The sequence below is a fragment of the Magnolia sinica genome, chromosome 14 (genome assembly GCF_029962835.1).
Source record: "Magnolia sinica isolate HGM2019 chromosome 14, MsV1, whole genome shotgun sequence".
Classification (NCBI taxonomy): Eukaryota; Viridiplantae; Streptophyta; class Magnoliopsida; order Magnoliales; family Magnoliaceae; genus Magnolia; species Magnolia sinica.
Window position 1 is genome coordinate 21,839,479 of NC_080586.1, and position 12,742 is coordinate 21,852,220.

General features: G+C 39.8%; 1 protein-coding gene across 2 annotated transcripts in view; it reads left to right on the forward strand.

Annotated features, from left to right (window-relative positions):
- LOC131226082 (acetolactate synthase small subunit 1, chloroplastic-like) overlaps positions 1-11,343 on the forward strand; it is a 45,296-nt gene extending 33,953 nt beyond the window's left edge. For both annotated transcript variants that reach the window (XM_058221762.1, XM_058221763.1), the window contains exons 7-12: positions 908-997; positions 1,961-2,065; positions 2,154-2,276; positions 2,356-2,508; positions 3,699-3,764; positions 11,025-11,343. In XM_058221762.1, coding sequence (XP_058077745.1) covers positions 908-997; positions 1,961-2,065; positions 2,154-2,276; positions 2,356-2,508; positions 3,699-3,764; positions 11,025-11,108 — 621 coding nt within the window. In that variant the 3' untranslated portion in view covers positions 11,109-11,343. The remainder of the gene's footprint in view (positions 1-907; positions 998-1,960; positions 2,066-2,153; positions 2,277-2,355; positions 2,509-3,698; positions 3,765-11,024) is intronic.
- Positions 11,344-12,742: the final 1,399 nt, after the last annotated feature.

The following is a 12,742-nucleotide window of genomic DNA, read 5'->3' on the forward strand; positions in this document are numbered from 1 at the left end:
TGTCATTAACCAAAATCCAGTGTTTTAAACAGCACGTTGCATATTGTGTAGCATTCAGCCCTCTATAGGGAACAATATAATAAATAGCAAGAATAAATGTTAAAAAAAAAAAACCCGCCTATGTTTTAAATGGCTTTGTGGATCGAGTGAATCAAAAGAAAGGGTTCGGGGGATTGGAGGGGTGCGTGCGTCAAAAGAGGGCTTTCGAAACCCTTCTATTTTAAAATGTTTTCTTATAACGTGAGTTTTATACCATTGGCATTATTTCACAAGTCCTCAGATGTACTCATGGAGGCCCATATTTAGATGGTTAAGATTGTCTGATATGGGTGCATGTACATATATTCTCCATCTACAGTAAGGCTCACTATTTGGATGGTCTGGATAGCTCTACATCATTGCCACGTGTGAGAAAGATGGGTCTCCACCATTTTACAACATGACTTAAACTAAAAGATTAAGACTGTTCCTAAAAAATAAAATAAAATGAAAACTGTGTAGCATACACTACATAGCTTGTAGTGTACTCTATGGTCACTGTAGCATACACTACAGTGGAAAATGCTATTTAGGCATGCTGCATAGTGTTGATGCTACTCTACACTATGCTACAGACTCTACTGCTACGCTGCGCACGCTCTTTACGATATTGCTAAAAAGTAAAGAAACCAAAATGTGATACTGCCTAAAAAAAGTGTATGATAACTATTGCAATGCAATTACCCTTAAAAAAAAAAACCAAAACAAAATCACCCACATTTTTTCCCCTTTTGTTCCTTTGGCATTTTTCACACATAATGGAATAGTATAATCTCATTTTATTTTCTGTTTCCCAATATTTATCCCCTCTTTTAGTATAATATGTGTTCTGTATGGAGTTCTCTTATAATTTATGTTCCACATGAAGGGCGGTGATGTGTATCCTGTGGAATCTAATGGGGCCTTTTGGGCAAATCAAGTGCTTGATGCTCACTGGGGTGTCCTTGACGATGAAGATGTAAGGCTTGTAATCACGCTTTCTATTTAATGCTTTTCTTTCATTGTTATTTATTTATTTATTTTTAATAACTTTTATACAGTGTGCAAGGTTAAGTATGCATGGGAGCCCTTGATGTTATTGGTTGAGTGACTCAAATCCAAAGCCAGTAACCATTGGCATCCTTACATTGAAATTTGTGTTGTGGTCAACATTTAGAGCTTGTCTCAACTCCATTTGGCTCCCATTCTGAGTTTACTCGGAAACTTGATTGAGTTCTCACTGAGTTTACATTTTAAGAAAAGCTTATACTGTAAAAGCGTTTTCTCGATCTTTTGAGTACTCAGTCCAGTTTTTCTGGAAACTCAGTCAAGATTTTTAATTACTTTAATTGGGTTTTTCAGTTCTTGATTTCTTGAGTTCTAAAAACTCATTCAGTATATTATTTTTGGAGCTTTGCATGGTACAATTTGAGTGTGTGCACGCACACCCAAACCAACACAGGCTCGCAGATGTATATTACACCTCAGTTGAGATTTTTTCAGTTCTCGTTCAAGATTTCCATTTTCCTGATTGAGTTTTCTGAGGTCTCAAAGATTAAGTTACCCAACCTCAGTCCTGGTTGAATTTAGGCAACGAATGTTTGAATAGTGTTAGACAGTTTTGAGACAATGGTTCTTACTGCAATGCGGTGAAGAGTGTTTATTGGGTTGTTTGTGCGGTTGAGTCCTTGGATGCAGCATCAACGGTTTTAATCTTCATTTTTTCCTCAAATATTAAACGATTTCTGATATCTAGTCGACATTACAGTGAAGTCTGTGTCGCTTAACATTGTTTTGAAACATTGGTTCTTACTGCATTGCTGTGAAAGACTGTTTGTGGTGGTTGGTGTGTGGTTGACTCCTTGGATGCAATATCATAGGTTTAAATCTCCATTTTTTCTCAAATAGAATGAAATCTAATATCCAATCTACATTACTTCAGTCAAGTGGTCTCCGATCGCACACATTATCTATGCTTGTAACTGACTGCCCAGGAGTTCTCAATATAGTTACAGGCGTTTTCTCTCGTAGAGGCTATAACATTCAGGTCTGTTTGTCTCATTTCACTGTTTCATTTGTTATTCGTCCTCGTTCTATACATTTGTCATGTGCTCATCATTGCTTTTGACAATCAGAGTCTAGCTGTTGGTCCGGCAGAAAAGGAGGGAATCTCTCGAATTACAACAGTTGTTCCAGGGACTGATGAATCCATCGGCAAGTTGGTCCAGCAACTTTATAAGCTCATTGATATTCATGAGGTGAACAATACACAGTTCAAGGGATTGTTTGCAGGTTACTATTCTTCAAATATCTAATGAAAGACGGTGGCATTTTCAGGTTCAGGATATCACCCATTTGCCATTTGCAGAGCGTGAACTGATGCTGATAAAAATTGCCGTAAATACTACTGCTCGAAGGGATGTGCTTGACATTGCCCACATTTTTCGGGCCAGAGCTGTTGATGTGTCAGATCATACAATCACACTTGAGGTTAATGTCCTTCCTGAAACTTCACTGCAATTCTTTCCTGGGTTGATCTTGATTATATGTGCTGTCTTTTGTTTATTTTCGTTAGGACAGCTACTTTAATGTAAGTGAGTTACTGGGGAGTATTATATTTTGTAGGAATTATCAGGTACTAATGCATGTTTACAGTGGCCCAGGGCCAATGGGCTGTGATCCAGAAGTATCCTACGATGTGTAGAGTGTTGCAGAAAGCCCCCAGATTGGAAGAATATATTTGGGGGCTGAAATGTAAATGGTTAAGGAAAAAAAGGAAAAGAAATACAATCACAGTCTCGTAAAGTGGTCAATCATTGAACTTGTACAATCTTCCAAAGTAGCAACGTTTTGGGACATCCTACATCCATTATGCGGCTCATCAGATCAATGGTCTGCATCACTGAACTATGAAGAATTGGGACACTGTAAATGTCCTCGTGCACCAAATCGGATAATTCCTCTACATTCTGCAATCAAGTATGGTTGTTAATTTCGAGATTTAGGTTGGGTTTGTACAATACGTAGTTAACAGAAATGGTAAAAATATTTATTTGGAAGGTCTTGAATGCTATCCTGAACTGGAAAAAAAATTCTTATGCCATGAAATGGTCGCAGTCAGATTTCCCTGTAAAGAAACTTGAAAGGGTTTTGCACTTAGGGCGTGTTTGGATACAGGATCTGTGTGGAAATGAAGATTGTTTTCCTTTGACGAAACAGTTGGGTTGTTTGAATATGTGGATTCCACAAAATAATAATTACTTTTATCTATGGTCAGAATTTTCCAGCACAAGAAGCAAGGTGACGGTTGTCTAATGAATTTGAGGATTTCACTTGAACAAGCACCCCATTTTCGAAATCCATGTTCGACAATGACCATGAACATTATCATTGGGTAATCATTATGTTGTCCACAGAATCCAAATGGAATCCACGTATCCGAACATCCCTATGAGTTTTGTTCTTGCTCGATTTGGTAAAAGCTCTTGTATGGTCTGCAGTAGGCAGGGGTCTGAAATGTCGAGCACTTCTGATCCTTCTTATAGCCTTTGGTTTTGATTGTGGAATCTGCTCTGCAGCACACTTGCACTCTGCTCCTAATGCTTTCTGGTTACAGTAACTTAGTTCTGGTGTTTCAGTTCTAATATTTGTGCTGACTGGGCTTCTGTGACTCATTTCAGCTCACGGGTGATTTGGACAAGATGGTTGCACTGCAGAGACTCTTGGAGCCCTATGGCATCTGTGAGGTCTGTCCTATAATTTCTGACCCACATGTTATAATTTCTGAGCCCTATTTAGTGCTTGAGCAAACTGGTTGCCTCAGTTTGCTTAGGCTGTGTTTGGAAGCATGTGAATTGAATTGCAAACATGCAGTTTAATTACAAGGAAATGACAAAAACTAACAAACTGTTCCTGTTGAAGTGATAAAGTCCCTTGATATACATTGATACACCACACTCTGACAGCTTAAGCTTTTAGAGTAAATGGCTGTTTGACATGGTATCAGAGAGGAAGGTCCTATGTTCGAATCTCAAGAGCAGCAAATATGCCTCGCTAATATATTATTCTCCCACGGGGGGTCAGGAAAATCAGGTCCGGCCCAGGGACCGGGAAATTAAGCCCGGCCTATTTATGGTGTGAGTGTCCCTCCACCTTCGTCAATATGTTCCCGTGCGGAGTTCCCACCTCGCACGTGCGGGGGGGTGTTGAAGTGATAAAGTCCCTTGATATACATTGATACACCACACTCTGACAGCTTAAGCTTTTAGAGTAAATGGCTGTTTGACAGTTCCTAGTATTGGTAATGAGGAATTGCTCCAGTTAAATTTCTTTCAAGTCCAAATTGAAGCTGATGTAATTGCAATTTGGAGCCTAGATCCTCAACATCACAATTTGAAGCTGCTATTTCTGCTTTATCAGTTGCAATTCTACCAGATAGTTCATCCAACATGTAGACCTGGGATCACTAAAAATCTGGTCGGCAAAAAGAATCACCTATTTAGATAACGTTGGAGTTTGGACATGGTTTTTGAATCCCAATCAAATTCCACTTGATCAGCAAGTTTTCCAATGCTCCTCGCTTAAGATATACTGCCTTCTTACCGTTAATTTTTTTAAAAATACTAGTGCCGTCTTTATTTCATGTTTCTTCCTAGCTGATAAATCTGTTCTGTATTGGAAAATTCACCACCTCCTGGTTAGAATCTATATATTGGTTGGTTTTGATCAGTGTTTTAGAACTTAGAAAATGGATTTGATTGGATAGTTTGAGTGGAACCATTAGTAGAAACCGCTCTGACTATCCGAGATATTGGAAAATTCACCACCTCCTGGTTAGAATCTATATATTGGTTGGTTTTGATCAGTGTTTTAGAACTTAGAAAATGGATTTGATTGGATAGTTTGAGTGGAACCATTAGTAGAAACCGCTCTGACTATCCGAGATACTGGTCCAACTCTGCTAGAGGCATTTTTGAACATGATATATCATTATTTTTAGGGAATTTTACAACTAACTACCTAATTAATATGGAATTTACATTCTGGTACCTTCTTCAAAAAGCTTTTCAAAATGTTACCTCATTAACCGATATAATTATCATTCCACTACCTTCCATTACATTTATGTAATGGCCAGTTGGGTGGGTATGCAAGCAAATGGGTCGGCTACTGAGGTGGGCCCCACTGTGATGTTTATGTAAAATCCACACCGACTATCAGGTGTGTCACCTCATGTTAGGCCAAGGGCCTGGAAATCACCCCCATCTGTGATTCAGGTGAATCACATGATTGGAAACAGTGTACAAGGCAACCATTGCCCTCCAAACTATTTCCCTAGGTATGGCCAACCTGAATCACAGATGGGCCTGACTTTTATACTCCCAAGTCTAAATTTTAGTGTGTAATCTAATGGTTGGAGTGGCTTTCATATAATCATCACCATGTTCCCCATAAATATCAAGGGTGGACGTCTCTCTCCCAACTGTTTTCTTTGTTATGGTCCACCTGAATCACAAGTCGACCTTAGTTTTTGGTTTTAGTCCTAAACTAGGATTATGCACATTGTTGTCATGTGCAGTCAGATATGCACATTTTTATGCATTGATTGCATATGCGGTCATGGCATATGCAATCAATGCATATATGCGATCGCATATATTGCATATGAGAGAATATGCAATCGCATATGCGATGTATGCGATTGTATTTTTTGCAAAATCCAGACTTTTTGCCTATAAAAAGGCCTTCAAGTCCCCTCTATATGCAAGTTTCATTCACTCAAACTCTTCTCTACTCTCATACTTTCAAATCTCCCATTTTCCATATTTCAACTTTCAAGTTCCAAGTCTCCAAGGTCCAAGCTCTAACTTCTTTCAAATTTTAATCAAGAATCAAGATTCAAGATAGAAGAAGCAAGAAGAAATTGAATTCCAAGTCTCACATTACATAGTTCTACATTCTCTTATTAATTACTATTAGTTATTATTACAATATAATTTAGTAATTTACATTCTCTTATTTCATTTCATTTTCTGTTTTTAAGGTCTTAGATATTTTAAGGTTCCCCTCTACTTTACACACACACACACACACACACACACACACACACACACACACACACACACATTTTTTCTTCTTTTTTCCCCCTATTTTTCCTATCCGTTTTTTAATTTTTCGAAAAAAAAATAAAAAATCTGACCACATGCGATTAGGCGATCGCATATGCGATTCGACATCATTGATTATGCATATAATGGTTGGAGTGGATTTTGCTACACATCGCGATGGTCCTTGCCAAAAATTGTCCCGCCATCCATTTCCAACTATACAGGGAAATGATGTAGAAAAAAAATAGATTTATATGGGATGCTACTCTTGATTTTGACGGGGCCTAGCATGATGTTTATGTAAGATCCACTTTGACCATTAGATATTTAGTCCCATATTCGGCCTAGAGACAATCAGGTTGACTTGCGATTTTGGTGGGCCACATGAAAGGAAACAGTTGTGAGAGATGTCCACCCTTGATTTTTACAGGGCTCGCCATGATAATTCTATGAAATCCACTCCTGTCATTGGATTTCACACAAATTTAGGCCATACCATACCAATCTGCGATTCACGTGGGCCACACTAATGGAAATAGTTTATAGGTCGAGCATTGCCTTGTACACTATTTCCAATCGTGGGTCCATTTAAATCACAAATTGAAGGAAAAGGGGTAGAGAGAGGTGCTGCCCTAACCCTAGATGCTATTAAATAAATGATGTTAACGTGTCGAAACCATGTGTGGGCTGGCCTTATACAAAACAATGCTGCCAATGTCTAACTGCGGTCAAACAGCTTATTCATCTCAGTTCACACATGTATTCAACTCTAAATTTTCTACACTCCCCCTCAAGCTGGAACATATATGTTAATCATGCCCAACTTTTTATATATGATTGCACCTTTTGCATGAGGTACACCCCTAGTGAGAATATCAACTGGCTGGTCCTTTTAAGGACTCATGTTCCATAACCACTTCCTTTGATGCAACTTTTTCTTGAACGAAGTGGCAATCGACTTCACTGTGCTTTGTTCTCTCATGGAAGACTGGATTATTGGCAACGTGGGTTATGGCCTCGTAGTTAGAGTTGTACATGAGTCGATCCAAGTCAAGATTCGCACAAGTCGGCTTGGCTTGGCCAACTAGTAACCCCAGCTCGAACTCAGCTCGGCTCGGTCTTCGAGCCTGACTGGCCAGCTTGGCTTGGTTCAGTCAGCAACTTGGGCCAGTTCGAGCCTGTGAGACATTTTCTCTAACACATAATGCATCTTCAGTCTCTCTTAGAATGCAAAACAGTAACAACACTTCACAGGTATTTCATCAAACACTTAGCAAGTAGCATAAAAAACAAGACATGAGGGAAGTTTTATAGTGTAATTTTATTTTATTTTATTTTTTTATTATTTTAATTTTTAATTTTTATAGTGATTTGTTTTGTATCCATTCCTTCCTTGCCACCAATGGATGATGCAGAGAATGTACGCATACGAAACAACACTTCATTAAGTCATTTCATCAAACACTTGGCGAGCAGCATGAAGATAAAAATAACCGAGTCACCAAGCCAATTTGATCCGAGTCAATTCGAGTTGAGGTACGAGCCAAGTTGGGTCGAGCTCAGGCAAGCTCGAATTCGGCTCAAAGTTTTTTCAAGTTCCAAAAACCAGCTTGACTCGGTCTGAATCCAATTTCGAGCCGAGGTGAGTTGAGTCGAGCGAGCTGACAGAACTAACTCGACTCGTGTATAGCTCTAGTCACAGTACAGAGTCATTGAGTTCCCATCAAAGAGGTGGAGTTCTTGAAGGAGAGACCTAATCCACAAGAGTTTACAAATTGCGTGACCTATAGTGTAGCATTCTGCTTTGGCACTGGATCTTGCAATGACACTTTGCTTCTTACTTCATGTTACGAGGTTTCTTCCAACGAATGTGCAATATCCAAAGGTAGATCTTCTATCTACCACGGATCCAACCCTATCCGCATCAGGATATGCTGACTTTTAGGCCACATTCTTTCTGCGCAAGAGGTCTTGTCCATGTGCATCCTTTAAGTAGCGCAAAATATGAAGAATGACATCACGGTGTTGAGTGCGTAGCTAGTGCATAAATCTGCTAGCCATTCCAACTGTAAATGGGTTACCTGGTTGTGTAACTGTAAGATACATGTGCTTGCCTACCAGTCTTCTATAATTCTCTGAAACCTAAAAGTGTGGTAATTTCTCTTCCGACTAGGATGAAAAGATCCCATTAAAGCGGCTATCTTCAAGAAGCTCCCTCCGGCTTTCAGTCAGCTTCACATTTGAACCAATTAGAGTTTCACAAGGCTTACATCCCGTTAAACTGGTCTCATCTAGCAGTTCGATCGTGTACTTTCTTTGAGATAAAATGATCCCAAAGGTGGAACTTGCTACCTCAATTCCAAGGAAGTATAAGGGACTAAGGTCCTTGGTATGAAATTATTGTTAGTCATCGTTGCTCCTATACAATAATATCATCAACATAGACAATAAGGATCACCATGCCCTAGGGTCGGTTCTATAAAAATACTAAATGGTCAACCCTACATCGATGAAATCCAAAATCCAAAAGCGTATGACTGAATTTCTCAAACCATGCCTATAAAGATTGCTTCAGTCCATAAATCACTTTCTAAAGCCTATATACTTTGGTAGTCTCCCTTTGTGCCAAAAACCCCGGAGGTTGCTCCATGTACACCTCAGTAAGATCACTGTGGCGGAAAGCATTCTTGACATCAGGCTGGTATAGGGCCAGGACCCTTCAGCAGTCTGAGTGTATACTTTTGCCACCAGGCGAGCTTTAAGGCGATCAATTGAACCAGCTGGCAGGTATTTCACGGTATACACCCACCATCATCCAACCTTCTGCTTGCTAGGAGGGAGAGGTACTAAGGTCCATGTGCCAGTGCGATGCATGGTGGAGATCTCATCTTCCATCGCCCTCTTCCAGCCAGGTTGTGCCAAGGCTTCATGATGAGACAAAACCCTGCAGCGCTCAGTCATGATGTGCAACAAACGGTGGGGCCAGATAGCGGGGGACCAATGATCTGTACCAGCGGGGAAGGGACGATGTAGTGAAGGTCGTCACCACCATATGCAGCAGCACTCCTGAGGATGATGAAGGCAACAGGGTAGTGGGTAGATATATTTTTTTTTTTCTTAAAAAAAAAGAAGATCCGTATCTAACAATGATCAAATCCAACCTCTTGAAAAATTTCAGATCCAACTGATCCCGGAGGAGAAGACACAATAGCGTCTTATGCCATTAACAACCACCAGCAATGCAAAACCCAACCGGTTCTGCAATCGAGATGCTCCAAGGGATAGGGATGCTGGATAGGAGATTTAATCTACTATAGTTGATGACAAAAAAGAAATAATCAGAGATGATGCTTCTCTGATACTATATGGAATTACAAAGAAAGAACAAAGAACAAAGGAGGGAGGGAGATGACTCTCTACCCTAACCCTAGATATTATGAAATATATGATGTTAACTGGTCTAAACTGTGTGGCCCATGTTGGGCCTAATGGGATTTCAACATGGGATGCTGCATGTGCAACTGCTGTTTAACAGTTTATTCATCTCAGTTCACTCGCCTGTTCAACTCCTGATTTTCTACACAGATGGAGCTGGTTCTTGCGCCCTTTTTGACCTGGTTCAACCAGCAGTTGGACTGGTTTGGACCAACTGTAGACAGAAATGGGTTGGGTTCCGGTCTGGGTTTAGGATATGCTTTTTGATCAGCGCTTTGTGTGCGGAACTGGATGCTTTTTTGACGGAAAGACAGACATTGGAGAGTTCCCCCCCCCCCCCCCAAAAAAAAAAAAAAAAAAAAAAAACCCCTTCTCTTACCAGCAATCAAGTTTATTTATTATTTATTTATTTATTTATGCTGTGGTTTTCGTTGTTGTCATTGTGGCGGTCACACTTTCCAATTCAATGTAGTTTTCGACAGGATTCCAACTTGCCTGGATTTGCTAGTAGGACGTCTATATAACTTTCTAATCCTGTTTCCTCGAAGCCTGCTCATCTCACATGCTTATGCAGGAAAAATGGGCCCAAATGCGATTTGATATCTATGTGGGACCAATGAGTCTTAGTGCCATTTTCCTTTTGTGGTCCTCATCACCAATTATGTTTGTTAGACCTTTTTCCTACATGTATGGGAAGGACAGGCAAATGTCTGTTTCTTGTTCTCTAGTTTTACTTGGGACATGCTGCTGGTTATGGAGTTGAAGCTTTTTGTATGACTATGGTTGTGGGTGATGTCTCCTGCTTGTTAGATGTGCTGGCCCAGCCTAGTTTGTGCGAGTGATCAAGGGTTCAATCCCTGGTGATGTTACCTTCCAAAAAAAAAAAAAAAGATTTTTCAAAACTTTGGTTAAAGCCTAGCTGACGGTTTGCAAACACTGAATCAGAAACCTAAAGATAAGTATTGGTTGGATGATCTTAACCATCGGATTTCACCCATTGGATTTGGATGACCGAACATATTCTGACCATCCATTTGATTGCTGGCATTATGCAGATGATCAGGATAGTTGGATCACTGCAATCTTTGGGCTATTATGCTCAATCCACATTGGGACCCATGATTTTGATAGCCTAGATTAACATTCATGTATGCCATCTATACAATATAAGTTGCCCTGATCTGATAACATGAAGGAGTCTTAGCTCCAGTGTTGAAAGGGATACCTGGATACTGGGCTACCGGTCATGCCAGTCAATTAACTGAATCACCAAGGTTAATAATGGTGGTGTCATTGAAATACATTGTTCTTCTGTTTGATTTTTCTGCAGCTTTTCACCAATAGTCTTATTGAAATTCCGTCTTAAGCACTCACAGTTATGGTATTTCTCCATGATTTTTTATTTATTTTATTATTTAAATGTTGTGATTGCTTTCTATTTAATGCTTCTCTCATTTTTTGCAGGTGGCACGGACTGGTCGGGTTGCGCTTGTTCGCGAGTCTGGAGTGGATTCAAAGTACCTTCGCGGGTTCGCTCTTCCATCGTAATATCAGAGACACAGGGCTGTCTTCTTTTGATCTGGAGCATTGTGAGTTTGCTAGAGTTATGTAGGTTTTTGTGGAGATGCATTCTGTTTTTTTTGTTTTGTCTTGTTTTGTTTTTGTTTTTTAATAAATATTTTCCAGAGGGTGATGAAAACAATTGCAGAAGCAATTGAGAAATCTCACAGAAGTTACCCAATAAGTAATTTTTAAACTTTAAGTTAATAAGTTACCTTTTCAACTTAAGTTAGTTTGGTGATTAAATTTAAATAATTTATAAGTTTAGGGAGTGGGCCTAAATATGAGGTAGATTCAATACTCAATTGGGCCACACAACTTGCAGTAATGGTGTTAAACACGTATTGTTGAAACCACGTTGATTGTCGGGTGTTCCACCATGATGTTTCTGAGAAATCCACTGTGCCTATGAGTTTTTCCAGCACATTTAATTGTTGTGACCAATTAGAATGAAGATCCAAAACTCAGGTGGGCCACAGCTTGAAAAAGTATATCAAACCCCACCGTAGAATGGAGAGCTCAAAAAGTTGAAGCGTACCACCTTAATGTTTTTGAGAAATCTGTCCTGTCTACCATTTTCATTGGTTCATTTCCATGGGCCCAAATATGAGCAGATCCAACACTCAATTAGGCTTCACTACTTGAAAAAGTAGTACTGAACCTCCACTGTTGAAATAGTCATGAGGCCCACAGTTATTTTGTTGAAATATCAACCTATCCACCTGTTTATCCGTATGATCTTATGGGGTAGGAATGACCTTGCATCCGGGTGAGCCCAACTCCCCGTGCCTAGGACCTACCGTGATGTTTCTTAGAAATCCACCCTGTTCATCCATTTTACCAGACCATGTTAGGAGGTGGGCCCAAAAATGAGGCAGATCCAAAGCTTAAATGGGCCACGTTGAAGGAAACAATGGAGATTGAACGACCACCATTGAAACAATGGAGTTAGGGATTTCTAAGAAGCGTCACGGTAGGCCCTAGGCACGTGGAGTTGGGTTCACCCGGATGCAAGGTCTGGGTGAGTCAAACGGTGAGGTGGACCCACTTTTATGTATGTGTTGTATATCCGTTTTGTCAGCTCATTTTAGGTAATGAGCCTAAAAATGAAGAAGATCTATATCTAAAGTGGACCACACCATAGGAAACATGATGATTGGAAGCTTGCCATTAAAAACTTCTTGGGGCCACAAAAGTTTTGGATCAAGCTGATATTTGTGCTTTCCCTTCATCCTGGTCTATGTGACCACAGGTTGGATTGAAAATAAATATTACTGTGGGCTCTAGGAAGTTTTTAATGGTGGGTGTTCAATGACTACTGTTTCTTGTGGTGTTGTTCACCTGAGAATTCAATCTGGCCCATTTTTGGACTAATACTCTAAAATGAGCCGGCAAAACGGATAGACGAAGTAGATATATGACACATACGTACATTAAGATGGGCCCCACTGTCACTGCATTGCCAGATTAGGTGCTTCAGTAACCACAGGCACGAGGTGTTTTAGAAAACATGATTACCAAACATGCTTATTTACTGATTAGGTAGAAACTAAGATAAGCTACTTAAGCATAAGTAAATTATCATCCAAGTGTGCCCTAAAAGAGATTGATGAACTGGTATC